This window comes from Vidua chalybeata, chromosome 10 (assembly GCF_026979565.1).
Source record: "Vidua chalybeata isolate OUT-0048 chromosome 10, bVidCha1 merged haplotype, whole genome shotgun sequence".
NCBI lineage: Eukaryota > Metazoa > Chordata > Aves > Passeriformes > Viduidae > Vidua > Vidua chalybeata.
The window spans coordinates 7,017,833-7,041,938 of NC_071539.1; the positions used below are offsets into that span (position 1 = coordinate 7,017,833).

At 41.0% G+C, this 24,106-nt stretch overlaps 1 protein-coding gene across 1 annotated transcript; it reads left to right on the top strand.

Moving 5' to 3' along the window:
• Positions 1-13,583: 13,583 nt before the first annotated feature.
• On the top strand, positions 13,584-23,052 carry ACTL6A (actin like 6A). Its single transcript, XM_053952194.1, has 14 exons — positions 13,584-13,656; positions 14,436-14,512; positions 14,694-14,868; positions 15,228-15,328; positions 16,555-16,652; positions 17,349-17,443; positions 17,667-17,773; positions 17,854-17,943; positions 18,135-18,196; positions 18,521-18,635; positions 18,984-19,064; positions 19,985-20,080; positions 21,090-21,176; positions 21,764-23,052. The coding sequence occupies exons 1-14, from the start codon at positions 13,632-13,634 to the stop codon at positions 21,842-21,844; spliced, it is 1,290 nt and encodes a 429-aa protein (XP_053808169.1). The 5' UTR covers positions 13,584-13,631; the 3' UTR covers positions 21,845-23,052.
• The last annotated feature ends 1,054 nt before the right edge of the window (positions 23,053-24,106 follow it).

Here is a 24,106-nt window from a genome sequence, read left to right on the forward strand (position 1 = left end):
GCCAATAACTGACAGTTTAAAATGAGACATTTATGTTGCAACTATTCTGTGCCTTCTGGGACCACTTTAACTAAGTTCATGCAGTTAAATTATTCTTTAATGCTCTGAAAACACATGTACCATGATTTCACACCAGAGTTTTGGAGTTATGTCACCAGATCCTAGAAGCAACAGAGAGCTATGCTTACTCATAGCAGTGAACAGTCAGGCCCAGGTAATGAAATAACAACCTGGTGATAACAAAATACAAAACCATAAGGCTTTGGTTGGATAAAAATGAATTAGTAAGTTTTTCATCTGATGGTCTCATTAACCACTACAGTCACAAATTAAAACTCACAGTATTCCTGTGAGATATAGATCCAGACAGATACTGCTCATTAAAAAACCCTACAAACCAACCAACCAACCAAAAATGCAATCCATTCCAGATCATGGATAGATGAGGTCTACCAGAAAAAATAATCCATCAGGTCAGGAGAACAGACCTCCAAAAGCAAAGACCACAGCTCAGGCTGAGCTGTCCAGAGCAGAGATAGCACTAATCCTGTTATCAATAGTGATTTGCTTTGTCATACACTGTGTTTAGAAACTATTGTTCCCTCAATGACTATTTACCTTCATTTATTTTTTGCTTTCTGTTTCTCAAGGGATAAAGAGTTTGGGCTACTGAATGTTTTTAGACATCCTTGAACTTATCCAGCCTGTCTCAGTCTCTCCTGGAGAGACTTCTCCTTTTGGCTTCTCTTTTGCCATTCTGACATGTCCCCCCTTTCATGAGCATCTCCTTGTTTTTCAGCCTGTGCCATTCTTTCCCATCCTGGTCTGCAGCCTGACTTTTTGTCAGTGGATCACTTTGTGCTGTTAATTATTCCTCTCCTCAGGGCCACAGATACCTTGCCCAAATTATTGGCAGTTACTCTCTGCACAATACAGCTGCAGAGCATTTTCAAGTTGGAAAGAGAGATGGTGAAGCAGATAGACAGGGAAAAGGTGGACAGAAAGATAAGGACTGAGACTTGTTACCCACCATCTTCTCCAGGAAGGTTTACCTCTGAATCTCTCATTTGAAAACCTACTTTCCTAATTACCTGCCTTATCTAAATGTCATCATGTTATTTCTCTGTCAAAGACACCACCTAGAATAATACAAAACTATCATTTTGAGGTTCTGCTTCCCAGATTACTATAAATAGTGAGATCATATGGAATGCTGATAAACATTAGATAACAATAAATTTTCTTTGAGTTTATTGATTTTTTCTTCTGCAGTGCAAGCATTAAATATTATTCATATCCTAAGCACACAGATGTCAAAAAACAGCAATGATTTTTAGAAAGGGGAAAGTTTCTGAACAAACATATTTTCTCAACAGCCTGATGAAAAGATCATTTTCATCTCAGACTTTTAAAATTGTCACTCTGGATTCTCCTCTCTCTCACATATACACATCCAGACTCACTGCTAAGCTCCAGTTGTTTTGATAATGCAAAGCTATCGTAAACACATCTGAACACATAGCAACACCTAAAATTTAGCAACTGGAATTTACCATGCTAAATTAAGTGCCCCAATATATATTTGTACTGGGGAAAAGTGTGAGCCAAAATTACACTTTTTATATATGTGCAGTATCAGAAAATAGAGTGAAATGAATAAATGCTTTATTCTGGTTTATATATTCCGTGCCCATCAGGACAGATGAGATTGCCAGGATGTGAAGCACATGTTTAGGTGCACACATATTAAGCAGCAAACAGTAATTTGGATGAGACAGTTACTAATTTGAACTTTGATATATTGGCAATTCTGCAGAAAAACAATACAACCACCTCATCAATTGTCCTTCTCTCCCAGGAAGGCATCACACAAACAAGGAACTGTGCCAGAGAAATTCTAGGGGGGGTCATTTAAAACAGCAGCAACAAAAACCAAATGAAACCATCCCAAACCAACCACTTCAGTCACATCTGTCACAGCCCAGATTACACATAAACACTTCACAGAAACTTCTGAGGTCATTGGGAACATCTGAATAGATTTTTTTTTTTTGCCTCCTTTCTCATGTATTGTTTAGGTGCCCTTTCATGCAAAAGAACAAAATCTGGGCCCGTTCTGTGAGGCAATGACCACCAGCAGCTCACACTACTGATCCCAGTGCCAGGACAAAGGTTTGCAGCCTGCAGGCTCCATTCTCTCATTGTCCATAGGTGAGGAAAGAGTCACCTGTGAGCCTGCAAGTGGCTATTCAACAGAGTTGAATAAACCATTTTAAAACAACAGAGTTCTTCAGCTCCCTATGGGACAGGACTCCTTTCTGGATTTTCAGTTCCCAGCTGATGTGGCCTCATATACACATACAGCACAATGAAGAGTATCCAGAACATCCCATTTGCCTGAGAGGTAACCACACTTCATGCTCTGAAATCTGCATTACAACACTCTGTGGGTTTCTTATTTTTAATTAATTCTTCTGAAAATATTTTGGGGATGAGTGGATGTATATGGTGATTGCAGTGCTGAGAGAGGCTGTGAGGTTCATAATTACAAAGAAAATCAAATCCTGACCTCCTGTATATGCAGCACTACTAAGATTTCATTGTTCACATTAGGCAGAACCTCTCTAATTTCAAGGTCAGCTACATGTATAACAACAACAACAACAAAATAAAGTAACGATGCTCAATGCTTTGAATAAATCCAGACAGGACAGTTAATAAAATAGAAAATTCCTCACTTACCTCAATAGTTGTAAGCTGTTATTTCATACTCTGTAAACTTTCCCTCCCTGCTAACTAAACAAAAGTTCTGCAATCTCGATGCTAGAATAGCTCTCAAATACATACTGCAGAATACCAAAAAAGAGAAAGCCTATGTTGTCCTTACTAGCAGGCATCTCTCCAGGGATGATTGGTCATTACCCTGGCAACCCTCACAAATGGCAAATGACGTAAAGAGAGTGGGAAAAAAAGCCACTGAGAGAAGAAAGCACTATATGCATTATAGATAGTTCTGGGAATCCATGCTCACATATGCATTAAATGGCTTCAGAGGAGCACAGGGACCTTCCATTTTGCAGAGCTGCCTGCTGAGGTGAATAAGAAACTTTCTAATTTTTTTCTTAATCAAAACATTGGGAGCATCTCTAAGTATTTAACTGAAGCAAATTGGGGGTTGATTATTTTAATAATTCAGACACTTGGTTTATTCTCTTTTTTTTTTTAATTCTGTTAAAATTTTCCATTAAAATAGTTCACAGTCATATTCAGACACGGGTGGATGTATTTTTCATTATTCCTTTTCACCTTATTTGTTGCTACATAAAGTTACCTGTTATTATATTTATTCCCTTTATGTCTCATACCCTCATTTTTCCCCTAACAATTCATTTGTACAAATTGTACAAGAGTTCCTATGTTTATGTCATTAAAACATGAGCCATTGTATTCAGTGCTACTGATAATTATGCCTAAAGAAGATGTAGCTCTAGCCAAACACCAGGGGACAAAATAAAAAGCATTTTGCTATTTTTGCACAGAACGATTACAGTGAATTTGATCATGCTATGATCTGTCTGTCACACACCAAGATGAATTTGGGTGTGGTTACTTCTTGCACAATTAGATTTTAAAAAGCACAAGTAAGATGAAAAGGAAATCTGCTTTGAGATTGTTTAGCATCTGCACCACTCTACAATTCAGTAAAACTGAAGGAATTCTGGGTACAAAACCCAAGAAAAGCATCTTCCACCCCTGCTTGCATGTGTTACCAATTACAATCCAGGATCAGGCATCCTTCTCCTTGCTCTTCTTTAGACATCAGATTTCTGCATTCCTAAATGTACAAAAAACAACTTTCCAAGAACATACTTGAGAGCATTAGCACTCAGATAATTTCATAACCTAAAGAAAAGGGCACAATTCTCTGAAATAAGAACTGAAGAAGTGAGGTGAGGTGGCTGCTCTAACCACTCAGCTATTATGTAAAAGTTGGATGGAATGGCTTTACCCTGACAACTGAATTTCCTGTTGAACTGATGAAAACACATTAGGTGTATTTGAATTCTGCCCCACTCCAAACCTGAATTGAAATGGAAGTAAGCAGCAGCTTCCACAAGGATATTTCTGTTCCTGGCTGCCTAAATTCAATTAGTTACAGTTTTATGGAGTAAAAGTTAGCACTCACTGCAATTCAGATTGTTATTATTTTCCAAATCTACTACTCCATTGCAATCAGGAGGAAGGTGTTACACTCGCATCATGACAATTTTCCAAAAAGCCTGAATGAGCCATTGGAAGTGACTGAGTTTTATGACCAAAGAAGTAATGAACAGAAAGGATAGTCCATAATGCTCCATTAGGTGTACTTTATTTATTTGCTGAAGACAAGTCATTTTTAATTATTTAAACTCTGGCAACATCATACTAGCAAATGTTCTACTGGGTTGTAATTGACAAATATCTTGGTCTGAGCAAAGTGAAATCTCAGTGTAACATTACCTCTGATATTACATCTTTTTCCTGACAGAAGGACAAGGATTACTTTGTGTTTAGAAACCACAGAAAGCAAAGTTTAGCTATTTGTGCAGGGCCAATGAAAGCTCTATCTTCCCATAAATCTTCATCCTGATGGTCCAAATCTAAGCTTCTCATTTTTTTTACGATTACTCTTTGCAGAAATTGAGATCCAACTACAAACTTTCCACCAACCTCCCACTCATTACCAAAACTAAACAAGACTCCTACCACTGGTGTTCCCAAAGTTGCTTTTGTAAGAACAAATGTGGTCTGCCATGGAAATATTTTGTATGAAATGTTAGTAGATGTAAGACCAAAAGTATTGAAATATACAAAAACTTTGTGTGTTTTTGCAGCACAGATTGCACAGAGATTTCTGTGTTTTGTGGTCTTTACAAAACCTTCATATTGTCAGATCATATCCAGGCCTGTCAACTTGCCTTTGTCTGAGCATGTGAGATTGACTCATGTGAATGTTCTGGGCAGCACAACAGGGATAAATCCAGGCAATGAGTGAGGAGATGGGGAAGACACTGGTGCAAAGCTGCAGCCAGGAAAAAAAGAGTTTTTAATGGAGTCTTAGGAAGAGGCACAAATGAAAAAAGGGTTGCCAGTCCTTAAAGGACCCTTTCTATACACTGGTATAATTTGCCAACACATTAGCAAATTAAATTAAAAATTCATCAGTATGTTAAAAAAGACTGGAGACAGGAATCACTTATTAAGTAAATTATTACTGATTTTAAGTGATTCATCACAGAAAAGGATCAGCTTACTCAAGTGAGTGGGAATTAAAAGTTTTCCGCATTTTTCTGGCTCAACCGTTGAAATGCTTGTGAAATGCATCCTATTGCAGAATCCATTCACTTAACTATGCCTGTAGTGACCTGGTGTAAAGGACAATCATACCTTTTCCATACTCTCCAAATTCTGTCTTTTCTCTTAGGTGTGTCTACTCCAATCTGGTTTTTAGCTGAAAAAAAAAAAAAAAGAGCTCAGGTTTAGCAGGCCCAATGTCCTTTACGCCACAGAGTTACAGAAAAAATCCCAAACCTATCAGAACATATTATCTCTCCAAAAGCCCTTACACTGTCACATCATGTAAACATCAAAGGGGAGAATGATGATTTTTGTTTCCTAGGCTATAGATATGATTCTGAACAATACCCTGTTGAGTAAGGACAATATATTCTTTTTCCTTCTCTGTCCTTCTAGAAGAAGGACAGACGTGTGCCTCGCCAGATGATGCCAAACCCATGATTAGTGTCCTTGCACTTCTCCATCAGCAATATTGCAGCAAGACCAGCTGATGTCAAGGGTGTTCATGCTGAAAGATAGCAACATTCCTTAGCAGGAGAAATTACAGCTTTTTAGCATTCTCTGGCTTTCCCACAATTTAGCTTTATCTGGGAACATTATTACAGTGAAATTCAGTGAGATAAACTAAGGAATAGAAAGTACTAACTTTCAGAAAATGCAAACATCTGAACAGGAAGACACTGCTGTAAAGCAGTATCCTTCACTACTCCATTTTAATCAAATCCATAGACACGGTTGGCATTTTAACACAGATCCATCCAAACACAGGAATTTGTTCTCTGACTCCGTATTTTTCCCAGTTCCTGCATTTGTCATCCAGCACCGCAGTGACCCAGACCTGCCTCTGCTGACCCCATAAACCCTGTGCTAAAATACTCCAGTGGGTGACAATCACTGTAACGGGGAATGCTGGGGCAGGAACACTGGAGCAGTTCTGACCAGAGGGGACAACAGCAAGTCCAGTCAGCCCAACACACCACAGGGGCAAGGTCACACGTGCAGGTGACACCTGCAGAGTCTTTGCTGACTCATTCTCAGGGCTGCTGGCTCAGATTGACCAAGTCAGCCAAGCAAACCACAGTCCTGAGGGGTGCTGCAGCCTCGGGATCCTCACAGCTTGGACTACAACTCACAGTGAGCAGCAGATCTGTGATGCCCAGCACTGGCTCTCCCTGTGCTGGCACTGGTGAGCCTGAAAGTGCTCGTGCACACGTAGAGAAACTGCGTCTGCAGCTCTGATTAAGGCAGATCTAAACAAACCATCGAAAATAAGCAGCTTCTGGGAAATACAGCTTAAAAGGCCTGGCTTCCTCCAGTTTTGTTTCATGTTTAGATTCTTTTGTGTGTCTCAAAAAAGCAAAAATTTCTGATCAAAGCTTTTACTAGGATAAAGATACTTATGCAGTCTGTGTTCTACATGGGTGATCTGTTGCCAGCTAATATAATGCAGCTTATGCTGCAACCTTATCATTTGTGGAAGCAATCAAAAAGGTAGCATGAGCCCAGTTTCCTAAAACACTGGTTTAAAAATACCTGAGACTTGCTTACATCAGTTCTCCCTACTGTAAGCATCCCACAGTGCTAGACAGTTTTCTATCTCTATTTTTCTTGATTGCTCAAAGAAATCAAGCAATTAATAAATACAAAATACCAAGATTTTCATGGAGTGTTGCTTTTATATGCTATTTATGCCCTGTGAGAAAGAACATCCTTGACCACCCTCCTAGCCAGGATTCTCTATGCCACACCTAATTCTCATATACAGGAGTAAATAATGAAGACTACCCACACATGTAAGCTGACATATCAGGACTCAAGGAAAATCCATCATCAGCAGATCTGATCAGGTTCTCCACTGTACCACATCTTTTTCTGATAACACTTGGAAACACTCATTCCTCTCCATTTCACTTGCAAGGAAGATGTCTTGAGCCTGATGCACAAAATTTTGCTGTACTGAAATAAAAGACACTGTGTCAGTGTGTTGAGAGAGAAGAATCAGTCTCCAAGATAACCACATAAGCAGAAGACAAAGGGATTACAAATTTGCATGCGATATAAAAGTCAGAATTCTTACATTAGTTATAAAAATCCCATGAACGTATCTGTCAAAGCAATTTCAAATCATCAAACAAAAAACATCAACAAATGCAAAAATATACCATCCTAATACTTTTTAAAATGGAGCATAATAATACAGATGTGTGCTGATGCTGTAATTCAGCAGCTGACACTTTTGAACAGCTGTAGCATGAGTGCCCTACGATAGATCTTTTGTGAATAAATATTCAAATAAAGCACTGGAATCCGAAGCTTCCCTCTATAAACTGGTAATTCTTAACAGAAACAAACCCTTTTCTCATCACACTTCTTGCTGCAATGCAATTGCATTGCTCTACGTGCTCATTTTGGATGACAGAGTACCTACTTGTCACTGTAATGACCTGAATGAATTCAAGAAAGAAATGACAATCACTTTGCAAACATGCCCATCCAGCAAATACACTGTTGTTTTTCCTCACTACTGTTTAATAATTTAGTTTACAACAATACATATATATATATTTGGTGATACAGTAACACATAAATCTAAAGCCCCAAGCCAATACTTTGGTTTTTGAAGCGCAGCAGAAATAATGCTGCTCTCACTTGTATTGCAAACCCTGCAGCACTATGTGCATTGCCAGTGTCTCTGCCCCTGCTTTGCCTGTGCCCTCTCCTGGTGGCAGAGCACACAGGACAAATGTGGTCACACCAACACCTCCCCTGCACAGCAAACATTTCCTGATGCCAAGTGCAAACAGCTCTCTAAAGTAAACCAGACCAAGATTCCAAGCCTGATGGTGACACAAAAAGGTGACACAAAACATGTCACTAGGTCTGTAGGATGAGTGGTGAGCACACCCTTACAGCTCTGCTCCCCACACTGCCTCATTTCACCCACAGAGCCTCCGGAACAGGGCCTGGGCTCTTCTCTCTCAGAGGAGGAGGAGGATCCCTTTGGGATTCCCCACCTCTGCACAGAGCCATGGCTCTGAGCTGCAGGGCACCACAGCTTGAAAATGCTACTGAGGCAACCCAGCACCTCCTGGAAAGTCAGGAACAGGGATTTGAACCTTGCCACGCTGCATCTGGCCAGGAAGAACATCAGTGCTCCATGCTACCTGCTCAGCTCTTATAACCACATTCCCACTGTCACCAGGGGATCAATGCCCTCATTAATGGCAGGGCTCAGGTGACACAAAGATCTTCTGTTTGTCAGGCTAAGCCGGTTCCCAGCTCTAAGGAGCTTTGTTTCTGCAGATGAGAGGTACTGAGCCAGGTCAGGGTTGGCCCAGCTGCCAAGCAAATAAGCCCTGCAAGAATCCAAAGCGACTACAGACAAAGCACTAAGCCTGAAACAGTGAGTTCTGCCAGATCTGAGCCAAGTGAGACATATGTGCACAAGAGACTCATTTGAGAAGGGCAATACAGGCACACTTCAGTTCTGGCCAGGGCCAGCTCAGCCCAGAAGACCAATTACCTCAGAACCAGTTCCAGGCAAGTATTGCTGTACATTGCCGATCAAATCTGGCTCTGTGATTCCTTACTCTGCCTGATCGGAACAATGAAAGGGTCTGGAGGCCTCTAATTTGGTTTCCCAGGAACCACTTACAGTACAGAACTATCAAGTAGTTCTGTTATTACATGGTTTCCCCCCCATTCTCCAGCATAGCCTAGCCACTATCACTCCAGGCAGTCAGATGGAAGCTCAGCATGCTCTCTGAAATCGAGTCAGGCCATCCATTGGTGAGGGAAAGTTGACTGTGCATTAATGGCAAGAACCATCACCCCTTCCTTCAGTCATGTTCTAGAATAAGAGTGAGTCATGGCTCTTTTGCAGAACTAGTTAAACACACCAGCTCCAAAAGAAGATTCTGGAACATATTCAGAACTGCCTTGCTGGAGTCACAGAGAGATTTCAGACACTTCTCCTTTCCTCAGAATTTTCAGTTGCTAAGAACCAAACAGCTTCTACAGTGCTTATCCAGGTTTAAGGTGTGTTTGTCTTTAGTACATTTTATATGAAACAGAATTCACTGCTTGGACTTCAGTCTGAGATAAGAACCTAAAAGTCATTGTGCCAGTGTTGAGGCTCCTTATTGAGGCTCAGCATTTAATTTCTGTTCTTGCTCATTTTCTGCAGAAGGAGAATGATACTCAGCATCCCTGTGAGGAAGGGAAGTATTTAAATTAACAAAGCACCCAAGTACTTTAGCAAAGAAAGTGGAAAGCTGAGAGGTCATACAAAGTTATTGAGTGAGTAAGTATTAATGATTATTTTGCTTTTTCATCTACAGATGTTTTCCTAGTTCACATAAACATTTAAGACCTCATCTGAAAATAGGAAAAATAAAACCTTTAACATGCATTTTGCAATCAAGAAACGAGGAGGAACCCAGACATGATGAATAAGCCATTGTCCCAGCCAGTCTGCTGGCACTGCAGCCTGGGAGACTGGCTGGCAGTTGGATGGCACAGCTCAAAAGCAACAGGCCATCAGCCACCCCACGGGGAAGTGCTGCTTGTCGAGAAACAAAAAATCGTTCTGTTCAGTTTTGGCTTGACATGTACATTACTTTCTACATTGCTTTATGTTACCAAAAAGGTGAATGCACTTGCTTGAAACAATGAAGTCTTAAAAATCTCAATGCAATAATTAGGAAACTTCTGTTTCTCCAGATTATCACTGATGGAATTAATTTTTGCCTATGAGTTAGCATCATAATTTGATGTCCTTGTTCATGCCTCACTTTTAAATGATTCTCCTCTTTATTCCCATGGACAATTTATGCCAGTGTCTGGTTCTAGAATTACTATATAATGTCACATACAGTAAATCAGTATGTGATATTCCCATGAGAAGCACATGGTTTGTGTTACACCTGCATCCACAACTACTGCCAAGTTATTATGGCTATTTGTATCAATATGGGAACCTAAATAAATACAGTTATTGTTCCTATCTACCTTGATTTTATAATCCTTGCTTATGATGAAACTAAGCAAAAAATTATTAAAAGACACACAAATATTTGGGTTCATTACGGAAAGTGGTAGCAAAATTACAGATTTCACCTGCTTTTATGCAAACATAGGATGATGTGCAGGAGTTCACTGAAATAATCTGAAATTTGCTACTCTGTAAGTCAGACTTCTCTTGTGCATGGAAGAGTGTAGAGTTATCCACCTGCTGCAAAGCAAAGTCTCTGCAGAACCTTGTCAAACCACAGCAATGTGATGCTCTGCACACTTTCCACTGATGGAAATGCCTGGAAAAGTACAAGGAAGACAAAAGTAGGATCTAGAGAATTGTCAGTCTACATTTCCTTCCCCTTATACTCCAGACTTCTTGTGAATTGCATGGATTTGGCTTTGTTCCCTATGGCTATCAAATCCTGAGGCTTCTAGATACCAACATGATTTCCAGGGCATGTTCTTGTGTTGAAGAAATATTGAAGAAAACTAAAGCAGCAGAATGCTGTGTTGGTTTCTGTCTTGCAGATCAGTCACAAGCAGCTGTTGTGCAGAGAGCAGGGTCTGGCTTAAAGTGTCACTAATCAGATGAATACAAGGAATAGTCACTGCAAAATAAAGTACAAGAAGGAGCGAAATGAAGAACCTCTGGCATGGTAATTCCAAAGTTTCTGAACTGTTTTTCCCATCTGCAATTAATTCCTTCTCCTCAAAGAACTATGCCTTGAGTATTAGTGCCACATACTGGAAATCAGGATAACATACTTGAAAATATTTCATAACACAAAATGAAGGTGCATTGGCTTTATGATGTATAGTTAATGAAACAGCAGGATTTATCTTTCTAATGCTAGCATCTATATGTTGTCGTGATATTGTACTATAAATTATAAAAGAATTTCTTAATTGCGTGATAAAATTAAGACATTTTCTCCTTAAAGAAACAGAGAGTCAAATTGTGTGTTGAATTAAGTTCCTTGCCCTTGAGAGTTAGTAAATAAAATCATCTCCTTGTACTGTCATAATTGAGCTTAAAAAACCCAACTCGAGTGGTTGTCCCTTGGAACTGTTGGATTTTACTGCTTTTCCTATGTTTTGACACCCTCTCCCTTAAAGGGGGACTGCTGTTTACCAGCCCAGTGTTAACTGCAGCATCTCAGGAGCTGCAGTACAAACACACACATCTAGGCTGCTTTTCCTCTTCAGCAGCATAAAGTTTGCTGACATTTGTAGTGATTCGTTCAACTCTCAACAGCTTTACCAAGCTTATTTATTCAGGTCCCAGAACAAAACTACTGGGTACACCAAATGTGAATTTTGTCTTTCTTCTTACCTCCCCATTTAAATGCAGTGTAAGTAGGGAGGTATAACAAACTTAAGTCACAGGTTAGGAAAAAACCTTAAGGTTTTGTAGGAAGGTCTGAACTCCCTATCCAAGTAAGACAAAGCGAGCTCACACCATTAATTTTTGTTTTATGGTGAAAATACAAGAAACACTTATTTTTTATCATTTATAGTCCAATAATTAGGTGCTATTAAGATTGCTTATTATGCTATCCAAAACTTTATTGTCAAATGTAAATGTAAGAAGTAAAAAATTCTATTAAGCAGGCTAATCTAATCACTTGAAGATCCTTGCTACAGTATTACAAAAATAAGCTACCTATCTTAGGTAAACTTTAAAAGAACACACAGCTTCCCATCCCCTCCAAAAAAACCCACTTCACATAAAAATCCAAAAAGGTGTACATCAGGAACATTTGCCCTTTAAGCCAATTCCCCTGTTCTCCAGTTAAAATTTTAGTCTTCTCTAATGCTAACTGCTGGTTAAGCCTGAGATTTTTCTTTTGTTTTCTTTAATTCCCACAGCTTTGCAGTTACCCATCTCTGGCTGTCCTGGCTGAACACCAGGTTTGGCTGAGCGCTCTGACACCAAACAAGGCGATGTGAAATCCTAACTAGAAGTCCAGCTGTAAAACTGGCAGCTGAAGTGCCCAGCTCTGCAGACACACCAGCCTCGGGGACCAAGGGCTCTGCCCCAAGCAAGAAAGGAACCACGAGAGGCAGGACCATCAAGATAGGCTTCAAAAGCTTTTTATTCTCAATGGAAGAGCCCAACGAAACAGTGACAGCAGCAGGGGAATCACAGAATCCCTGTTGGAAAAGATCTCTGAGATCATTGAGTCCAACCTGTGCCTGGCACAGTTTGAGATTATATCCTCTTGTCCTGTGGTAGCCCAGGAAAAGAGGCTGATCCCACTGGTTACAGCCTCCTGTCAGGTGGAACTGGGCACAGCCCAGGAGCAGCGGCTCCTTTCCACAGTCCCGATGCTCTGGAGTCATCCCACTCCTCATGTGGCAGCAAGTTCACCCTGCGAGCCCTCAGGATGCACAGGCCACCTCTCCCGAGTCCGGCAAACCCGGCAGCCTTCCCCATCTCCAGTTCTGGGCTCCTCAGTACAAGAGGACGGGGACACGCTCCAGCGGAGAACGATCAAGGGACTGGAGTGTTTCATGAGAAGCTGAGGGAGCAGAGCCTCTTCAGCCTCGGGAGGAGGTGACCTCGACAACGTCGGCACGGAGGTGTCAGAGGATGGATCAGGCCCTTCTCAGGTGGTGCTGAGCAACAGAGCAAGAGGCAACGGGCAGAAACTGGTGTACAGGAAGTTCCACCAGAACATCAGAAAGAACTTTGCTGTGCAATGACCGCTCACTAAAACGGACTGCCCATAGAAGATGAGGAGTCGCCCTTACTGGAGACCCCAAAACGCTCTGGACGCAATCCTGTGCCACGTGCTCAGGGACGACCCTGATGGCGCTGGGAAGAGCGACCAGAGGCTCCACTGTGGTCCCCTCCCGCCTGAACCATTCTGTGACTCCTCTCACGGTCCCCAGCTCACCCCCTGCCTCCTCTGCCCTCTGCCCGTCCCCTCCCGCCGCCGCTCCCCTCACACCGCCCCCCCGCCCTGCGCTCCCTCGCCTGCCCGCCCTCCGCGTCCGGCTTCAGGATTGGCTGTCCGCGGCAAGGCCCCGCCTCCCGCCGGCCGGGATTGGCCGGTTCTGCCCGCGCGGCGCTGCCATTGGCGGGCGGGCGGCGTCGCTGCGGGTCGGGCCGCGCCGCGGGCGGGGAGCGTGGCCGGGCCGCTTTTGTTGCTGGGTCGGCGGCGAGAGGAGCGGGCGGGGAGCGCGGGGCCCGCGGACACCGGGGCAGGCGGGGAGCGGGGCCGGGCGGCGCGGCGCGGGCACGGCGGACGGCGGGGCCGGGCCCAGCGGCAGCCATGAGCGGCGGCGTGTACGGGGGAGGTGAGTCCGGCGCCGCCCTCCCCTCCCCCGCCCCGCGAGGCGGCGCGTGCGGCCCCGGCGGGCGCTTCCCGCCTCCCTCAGCCCGGCCCGGCGCTGCCGCGGCCCCTCCGTGTCCCACGCGTGAGGAGGAGGCGCCGCCGGGCCTTGTTTATGTCCTTCGCGGCCCCGAGCTGCCTCCGCCGGGGGCCGCTCGCACCGCGGCCTTGGGCAGGAGCCGCAGTGCCAAGGTCCGGAGAAGGTCTCCGCTCTCTGGGAGCCGGGTGTGGTTCCCCGAGCCCCTCTGCACACCCCCCGTGACCACCGTTCGTTTCCGACAGGTTTCCTTTAGGATGTGCATAGATCAGCAGGGATCGGGTCGTAGCAGTGGGCGCTTCGCGCTCTGTGACTCCTTCCCTCACACAGTTGATGTTTTCAGTCCCATCTTCCTCATCCGCATCACCCGCGGGGGCTCTGGGCTCGCCTGGCTTCGTGTGACTGCTAAATTAGAACTTTTTGAAAGCTTTATCTTGCGATCCGTTTAGCTGCTACTACGTTTTCCCTCTTCTACTAAAATTCTCTTCCTATCACCAAACGGGAGGGATTGCAATGCCCCGGTTAAAGCCTGTCTGCAGTTTTCCAATAGCTCTCTGGTAACGGGAGTTCTGAATAGGAAAGTTCGTCCTTTTTAAAAGATCCTTTGATTTGCTTGTCTTGTTTTGCCAGTAAAGCAGGCAGTGGGCAGGGAAAGGTCAGGGTTGCAGAAGAGCATAATAACCATGCTTTATTAACAATCTTTTCAGATGAAGTCGGGGCTCTGGTTTTTGACATTGGCTCGTACACAGTGAGAGCAGGCTATGCAGGCGAGGACTGCCCAAAGGTGAGAGAATCTGTGCCTCCATGGAAATTGAACATGGATTTATGCCATAGGTCTTTGCGAGTTACAGCCCTTCTGAATACACTGGGGCTTGTTCTGAGTGTATTGTCTAAAGAAACTCCTGAATTTATGAGAAAACCACCAATTTCCAAAGCATTACTAATCCTTGCCTCTTGCCTTGCAGGTGGATTTTCCAACAGCCATTGGTGTGGTGCTAGAAAGGGACAATGGCAGCACTCTGATGGAGATAGATGGTGACAAAGGCAAACAAGGGGGCCCAACTTACTACATAGACACTAATGCCCTGAGAGTTCCAAGGGAGAATATGGAAGCCATTTCACCTTTAAAAAATGGAATGAGTATGGTGCTCTCGTCTTTTTCTACCTGATTTTAAAATAGCATTGCCAGCCTGCAGGAAGTTATAGTGGTGTTGACAGATGTTATGTGCAGCAACAGACGCTGTAAGAACAGATTTCTGGTTTACAAATTGCATGGAGATGCGGTTGGTTTTCAGTGTTAGTGGGCTTTCAGCATAATTATTGAAGTCGTGGTGGTTGTGGAGGAAGAGAATTTTGCAGATCCGTTAGAGGAGGCGTGTGTCTGCTGAGGACAGCTTTTGACTGAAGAGCTCTATGCAAAAACTAAATTGGAAAGCCTTTATGGGTTTATGAAACAAAACTTAGAAGTAACTAACCTGTTTGTCTCAATGTTGTTACAGTTGAAGACTGGGATAGTTTCCAGGCAATTTTGGATCACACTTACAAGATGCATATTAAATCTGAAGCAAGTTTGCATCCTGTCCTTATGTCTGAAGCACCAGTGAGTAAAAGCAGCTGTGCATTTTGAGAAGTCTTTTTGCTAACTCTGCAAACATTAGTCCTGGATAAGTCTGACAATAGCTTGTAGGTGACAAGGACTAAAACTTAGCTACAGAAGTGACAATTTTAAAATACTTGGACAGCTTCTGGAAAATGTCTAAAAAACCCTCAATTTGAAATACTTTCTATGAATTGTATTAGAAAGTATTTACAATATGCTATTGTTTTTCACTTACTGAAAAGAAGCCAAGAGTTAAAAAAAGAAATTTTACTGCCTAGAATAAAAAGAAAAAAGATGTTTGGATGTCTTATATATTAAGTTACACTTAATAAAATGCCATCAAAAATCTTGCTTCATTCAGCCTTACAAGTAATATTAAGTGACACAGAATAATATTTATAATGGAGAAGTTTTAATTTTTCTGTCTTTGTGTCTGTAAGTGGTCCTGTAAGGCAGCTGAAGTGGATGAAAATAAATTTTAAAATGCTCAGCATTTGAAGGCAGATCTTGAAAGTCAGAGTAGAAAAGGCAGACATGCCATAGACAAGTGATGCCTTTCTGTAATAAAACCTTACAAAAATTATTTTCTTGAATTTCATTGTTTCCTTGTGTTAAATCACAGCTTGTGGAGTGTGGATGAATTTGCAGTGGCTGTGTTTGATGGCTCAGTGTGTGTCTGAATAGAGACATTCCCATTGAAATTCTCCTTACAAACCTCATCTTACTTTCTTGTACTGGCTTGGAAAAAACGTCACATTTTCAGTAATGTGTTTAATATTTGAGATATATCCTGGCTTAATCACAACTACTGCAGAACTGTGGAAAGATACGTTGGGAACTGGAAAGTCTGGATTTATTTTTCTTCCCACTGGGCAAGTTCCTTCATGTATCTTTCCCCTTGTGGAAGGCAGGGTGCTTGCTTTAGAGAGTTCTTTGGGAACCCAACACTGGAAGAGCTGTAAAGTGTAAAGAAATCTATTGTAACACCAAAGGTGTGCAGCAATTTTGTGTGACAGATAAGCATTGATGTATTGCAGTATATATGGAATAAAAAATGTTCTAAAGACGTAAAGTACTAGAAATCCATTTATGTAGAATTTTGGTATCATTTGAAACTATGGCTACAGTTTTTCTAATAACTTCTTTATTGTGTTAGCAATCTATTAGTGTGCAAACACAGTTTTCTTTTGGTCACTTTCTTGTGGTTTGGGTTTATTATTTTTTAGTGGAATACCAGGGCAAAGCGTGAGAAACTGACGGAATTGATGTTTGAACACTACAACATCCCAGCGTTTTTCTTGTGTAAAACTGCTGTTCTGACAGCGTATCCTTTGAAATGTTTCACTGCATGGTTTTATTTTCCTCCCCCCAGGAAATTATGGTAAGCTTTTTCCAGGCAATTCCAAGTATAACAGCATGCCTAACTTTCTTCAAATTTATTTTTTCCATAAACATCCAGGGAGGAAGTAAACAAATGCATTTTCTGAACTGTAAGGCATTAGAGCTAATTTTTGAAGTTCTTCCAATCTGACTTTGTCCCTGAGGGTCAAAGACTTTCTTTAATGATGTTTTTTTCCATTGTATGCTATGGATAAGAATATTACAGATATGAAATGGTGGTGTCCACACTACTAAATACGGTAATTAGAGCATGATGTTTTCATAGCCTTAAGAATAATATTTGTAATTATTTGTAATTTTAAACTAATAATATGTTTCCAGCTTCAAGTCTAAATGAGTTGGATGTACTTAGAGCTTGCTGCATAGTAGTGGCATGAAGTCTCACCCTTGTGCCTCCAAAGCTTGAGTTAGTTCACAGATGGAAGGAAGTTAAATGCTGCTCTCTCTATGAGATTGGGCACTTCACAGAAAGATGGTATGCACTGAAAGATGACAAATTCCTTTGTAGAGGAAAGGAATAACATGTTGGAGTCCTCATTCCTAGTTATGATTTAATTGTATGGCAGCACTTTTTTTTCTGAAGTGAAAATTACAATGTTTCCTTAATCACTTTGACTAGTTTTGCTAATGGAAGATCTACAGGTCTCATCTTGGATAGTGGAGCAACACACACCACTGCTATTCCAGTGCATGATGGATATGTGCTTCAGCAAGGTATAAACTTCCATGGATAATAGCACTGCAGTATCAAGGTCGAGTTAGAGTGATTTCTGCTTGTACAGTTTTGTTACTGCTTTTACATCTGTGTGCCCCATTAAAAAGGAAAAAACACTAATAGTGTTCACTGATAAATAGTTGGGAGAATCTGTTCATGATTTGGATACTTTCCAGGTTAGTTGTTTTGGTTTTTATTTTGGATCCCCTCTTTGCCTTCTAGGTATCGTAAAATCACCACTTGCAGGAGATTTTATCACTATGCAGTGCCGGGAGTTGTTTCAGGAAATGAACGTAGAGATAATTCCTCCATATATGATTGCTTCAAAGGTGGGAAAGTAACTTTATTTAGTAAGTGTTGTCTTGGGGAGAGGCTTAAATGCTTACATGATGACTTGGTACAATCTCAGGAGGCAGTTCGTGAGGGGTCGCCAGCAAATTGGAAGAGAAAAGAGAAGTTGCCCCAGGTCACCAGGTCTTGGCACAACTACATGTGTAATGTAAGTAGGTCACTCCTCCTGCTCTCACCTCCCTTGAGTGTTCCATAAATAAGTTTTGTTTGCAAGTGTATCAGTTTTTTCTCTTGAAGAACAAGAAAATATTTGAGAAGTTAGTGCCAATTCTATAAATTTTATAAAATTGAAGACTAAAATTCATATTATTTATGTTCATGTTATTTTGAACTCCACAGTGTGTCATTCAGGACTTCCAGGCTTCTGTCCTCCAAGTATCAGATTCAACCTATGATGAACAGTATGTTACTTTCTTCTTTCTTGTAAAATCAGTTACCAGTTGTGTATGTGGTGCTCAGCCTGTTCATTGCTGTTGGCTGGTTTTGTTGTGGAAGAAGGTTTTATCTAAAACTTGACGATTTATGGAAGTAGGAGTACTGCATACACCCAAGTATTAGTTTTTTGTGCAATATACCAAGATGAGATTATAATAAATATTATTGGACGTGTAAGTCTTACGGATCCCAGTATTGCCATTGGAACTGTAGTTTATAACACTGCTTGGATAACTTGACATCCTGTTTAGAGAGCACTTTAATGTGTTGCTTTCTGTCTGATGCTCCAGGGTGGCAGCACAGATGCCAACAGTTCATTATGAGTTCCCCAATGGCTACAACTGTGACTTTGGTGCTGAGCGTTTGAAAATTCCTGAGGGATTGTTTGACCCTTCCAATGTAAAGGTAAAACCACTGTGATAGCTGTGATTGGAAGGCTCTGCATGACTAGGCTATCACATGGCTTTTATTTGTGTAACATTTTTAATTTCGTGATTTGGGTGTATTTGCACTGTGGGGTTCTCCTGGGGGTAGAATTTGCCTGTCTTGAATTATGGCTGGGGAAGGGAAGGAGGAAATGTTCAAATTGGGTGGTGATGAGGTGAAAGGAAAAATAGGGATATTTTTGTTCCTTCCCTAACAAAATGCTTAGCTCCCTCTCCAGTAATACTTGTAATATTCAGCTCATTCAGAGCTTTTCTATGCCTTGCTCTCCTGAAGCAGTGATGTGTAGATTCATGATTTTCCCTGCAGGGTTTATCTGGTAACACGATGTTGGGTGTGAGCCACGTTGTCACCACAAGCGTTGGAATGTGTGATATAGATATCAGGCCGGTAAGTGTTACTCAGCCAGGCAGTGTTTTAAAGCATAGATATTTTTGTGCCAATACATGTTTCTGGGACTAGAACAGCAACAGTGAAGAGATTTCCTAGGATAATGATAAATATGTTAGAATAATTCCACTAGTATTATGTATTTGTATATAGGGATATGTACCATTAGTGTTTCCTCTTACAAAATGTTAAATCAGGACTTTTTACTTAGTGTTTCTACCCGTATTTAAAAATCTGATGTACAGATTTTGTGGCTGGCACTGCATAATTTGGATTGGACTACCTTCAGATAAGCATTTATGTTTCTAACTTGGAGTGTTACCTTCAGATTTTTAGGCATCGTTATGTTTAGAACATACATGGAATTTATAAAGAGAAGTTCTAAAGGAAAACATTATTTTTAAAATTAATGTGCTATTTTTCTCAGGTGTCAGTTTGATACAGATTGCTTGAGAGTTCTTTCAAAAATTTTTTCTGTTAACCAGTGTGTGAGGAGGGCTTAGTGGGCTGGGCCAGGGTATGAGTTCACCAACTGCAGCAATAGTGAGATAGAAAACTGCTCCAGGGCTGCAGGGTTTTCTTTTGAGGTTGCATTCAGCTGTAAAAAAACTCAACAATTTGCATACAGGGGAGATCTGCAGGTTGAGGGTTCTCCATAGTAGAAATTGTTTTGTTAAATCATACAGAACATACGGCTTCTGCCTTCCTTTTATAGTTTAATATTAAGCTGCCTTGCAATATTTTTAAGTGATTAAATAATAAATTGAATTGGGAGAGGTAATACTGCTGGCATCAAGTGATGTATTGTTGTTGTTGACTATACATACTCGTGCCACCCTTCACTATTGTGAGAGCTGTTTTCAGAATGATTTCCGAGGTAAAGCTCCAGGTTTGCTTTTTTTTTTTTTTTCTCTTTTTAGGGTCTCTATGGCAGTGTGATTGTAGCAGGAGGAAACACTCTAATACAGAGTTTCACAGACAGATTGAACAGGGAGCTGTCTCAGAAAACCCCACCGGTAAAAAAACTTTCCATTACTGCATTGAGTACTTAACATTTTACTTTTCTGCCTCAAAAGTACACAAGGATATTGTGGCTTTGACTTTCTTGGGAACCTGACAGCTGAATAGATTTCTGCAGGGTGAAGAAACCTCCCTCTCTAAAGAAACAAAAGAATTCTTGAAGACTTTTATACAGAAAAGTATTCCTTGAATATTTTACTGCTTCACTCTTGCTGTCAGATTGTGATCCTAAGTTCTGTAATTGTCCCCAAGCAACAGCCAGTATTTCTCTTGATGGTCTCTCTTTTGAAGTGTTGCTGACTAACTTGAGGCACATTCAGTCATTCTGCCTGAGGTCACTTTGTTGTGGCAATTGTTTTTCCTTGGTTCTGCAGACAACCTAAATCACCAGGTTTTGTCTATGAGTAACATACTTATATATGTTTTTAATGACTTGATGTCGAAAAAAGTATTGATACCTTGCATCTGAGAGTAGATACAGATAACGATATTTCTTGAGTTTTAGTATTCAAGCAAAACTGTTCTGCTTGGGACAACTCTGTAATGATGAATGTTAGGAGAAACTGAAAAATGTATTCACTGCTTATAATAGCTGAGGAGGAGCCCATTGAAATTCAAAAGATTTTATTGCTGTAAGGCATTTTGAAAGCAAAAGGAATGAATGGATCCAAATAAGACTAGATAACTCCAGCAATGTAAGTCATTTTAGTCCTAGTGCAGTGTTGGAAATGACATGATACACTGTGATATTGCTGCTCTCCACCTGCCCCATTCCTTGCCTTAACCATTTGCTGTTGGGAGACAAGGTGAAAACCATATTTCCTGTTCCACTGTGGTTGTTTTGAACTGTAAATGCAGGGCAGATGAGCAGTATTGCAGATGTACTAAAATGGACCTTTTTCAGCTGCATATTGGTATAGACACTAAGTTCCTTGTGCTGCTTGTCCCTAAAGGTCACCAGCTTACAGTTTGTGTGATGTTTGCTTTTGCTCCTTTTCTGTGCAGAGCATGCGCCTGAAGTTGATAGCTAACAACACCACTGTGGAGAGGAGGTTCAGCTCGTGGATTGGGGGCTCCATTTTGGCTTCTTTGGTTAGTAAACCTGTGTGACTGTGTTGCTGTGCTGAACAGCACTGCCACCCAGACATCTGATTCCCCAGAAGTGTGCATTGCAGAGTCTGTGCTACTTAGTCATAATCTTGGCTATCCTCATGGTAAGGGCAAGAGATTAAAAAGAGGTGTGATTGTTTCTGGTGACAGCATATCCTGCCATGTTCTCCCATTTTTAATGGGAAGGTAAAGCCTTGAAATACATGCACTTCCTCTAGACTATATCTAGTAGACAATGAAAGTAGTAAACCTGTTTCTGCATCATATTCCTGAGGTTAACTCTACAAGCTACTGAGCATGGAAATGCTTTTTAGGGGTTAATTTATTCCATGGGAAAGGGAGACTGGAGTCAGCATTTGGTGCTGCACATCCTGTCTTGAGTTTAATCCCTTAGCAATAAAACTGCTAAAAGGAAGAGAGAGTTAAGCAGGTCAAATCCTAATACTTCATTTAATGTAAGGACTTACTTGTTTTCCCTCCTAGGAGAAGCTAATCGTGTTTTAATTAACCATCATTTGTGTTCTGATATTTTTTCATTGTGTGTTGCTTTTGTTTCTTTATTTTTGTAGGGTACTTTCCAGCAGATGTGGATTTCTAAACAAGAATATGAAGAAGGAGGGAAACAGTGTGTAGAAAGAAAATGTCCTTAGACCTCTTTACTGTGAAAACTGCTGCCTGCTCGGTGCTCCTTCTGTTTTATAGCTTTAGCATACTCAGGAATGGGATGGACTCCTTTTTGTAGGAAGTTTATATTGGTTTTTTTCCATAATTCAAGTTCAATTTTAACAAACCTTAGAAATTTCAAGAGACCTAATTGGTACTATAATAGAAGAAGGATGTTTACATCCCTTGTAAAGCAATAATTCCTGTAACAAGCATTTTATAATTTTGTATAAAGGTCTATTTTCTCTAGTATCTTTTCCTGGGAACAGCTTTACAGGTTAGCTAATAGATAGAGGCATAACTTTGCAAATGCCTGTGCTTATTTATTAATTATTTCCTGTCTAATTTCTTGTCTATTTTCACATACTAGTCTTCCTTGCTGGTACTTTGGCCTTAAATTGCTCTTATTTTTCTCTTAAAAAATAAAATTTGGTCTTTTATATTTGAGCAAGCTTGTGAGTACTTGCAGAGAAAGTTACTCTGCTGTTTTAAAAGTTGAAAGTTTGTATTCAGCAATCTATTTTACTGTAAACTTTTACTGTCTCACAGAAGTGTTACATTCCATGGAGTGAATGTTATATTAAGCACTGGTTTGTTAATTTTTTTATTACGGAGCAGTTTCATTTCAGTAAGCAAGCAATGCTTTCCACCTGATGTCTAAGAATGTATTTAATGCCTTTGTGGTGTTGGTGAGAAGCAAAAGCTGTTGGAGACAGGGAAATTAAGACAAAGAATTGCCTCTCCAAGACTGGGAGCAGAGTCAGAAGCTTTCAGTGCATGGCTTGACCCTGCTGCAGGGAGCCCTAAGTGCCGTGTGCTCGTGGCTGGTGTGGCTCCCCCTGTGCCTCCCAGCAGGGTCTGTAAGTGCCTGTGTTTGCAGGGGGAAGGTGCACTCAGGGTCACAGGAATGGTGATGACTTTCTTTCAGCAGGAATTGGCTGTCAAGACACAGCTCAATGTTGCTTTTAAGTTTAATTTACAATGGTGTGATGATCTGTTTTGGGACACAATTAAGTTTTGCTCCGTATCTCAAAAGCTGTGGAAAACCAAATAGCATTTAACTGATCTAAAAAAAAAAATAAACAGTACTGCTACATTTTTGTATCCTAAAAGATCTTGTGGGTAAATAATTATGAGGCCTCTATTTGAAAAGTTTCACATTACCTCCAAATAATAAAGTAATTTATCAAACCAATCTGCTTTTGTCTTATCATGAGAATCTTGAGTTGCTCTTTAGACAAAGTTGCTTGATCAGATTTTCAAAGCTACTGACAAACCATATTTCTTTTGCAAAATGAGGCAAAGTGCAAAGTCACCAGCTCTTGTCATTGTGGAAGAAAAAGACTCAGTCCAGTTTCCATTCAGGTGGAACATGGAACATAACTGCCACCTCAGTGCACTGCAGTGGGTGGTGTTTTTAAGCTTTCCTTCTGTGGCATGCTTAGATTTCCTTATGTCAAATCAGCTTTTATCTTCTATTTCTCTTAAAAGAATTGCAGTACAGTAGTAATATCTGCTAATATTCCTATAGCACAAGGAGAGCAAAACACTGCGGGAGATTTTCTCACACTAAAGTTTCTGAGTTTAAACAGTGGGAATTCTGTGTGATGCAGAGGAGTAAGTGAAGGTCCAAATGATGGAGATAGATACTCACAGGAAACAGTACGGGTTCCCTTGCAGTGTTTTACCAGATTATACTGCTGAGCACATTTGCTTCCTGAAAGACTGGTATCTGTGACATAAATCTAGATTTCTAGACCACATGTGGAAGTTAAAAGCTTTCATGAAGTGAAAGGTGAAGGTGTTTCCATGAACTGAGAACAACAGCAGTACCTACTTCAATTTCATAAAAAACTATAGCAGCCTTCTTTCAAACATTTTGCACTGTGCAAAAAAGCATCATGCAAGTGTTTGAATTTGTCACAGAAACCAAGGTAGGACAATTGTATTAGAAGTTCCCATGCTGAGTATTTCATACTTCCTAAGAAGCCAGACTTAAAGCAGTGGAAAAAATTCCTCATAGCAGACCAAAGAGCCCATTTACCAGTGCATTTATGCAAAGAGCAAATACACCTTGTGCAGCTTACCTGTAACTCAGGGAAAATATTCAGAAAAATAGCAGGAAAAATATGATCAAGGAAAAGGCTCATGTGTGAGCTTCAGATGCTCTCATGTTTCTGTCTGGTTTTGATGCACATTTGTTACACTAAACCAGGTAAATATTACCCTACATTTGTTACTGTCAGCTG

Coding starts and splice junctions, on each gene's coding strand:
- ACTL6A (XM_053952194.1), top strand. CDS start 13,632: ATGAGCGGCGGCGTGTACGGGGGAG. Junction 17,774..17,853: donor CATATATGATTGCTTCAAAG/GTGGGAAAGTAA, acceptor GTACAATCTCAG/GAGGCAGTTCGTGAGGGGTC. Junction 17,944..18,134: donor GGCACAACTACATGTGTAAT/GTAAGTAGGTCA, acceptor TGAACTCCACAG/TGTGTCATTCAGGACTTCCA.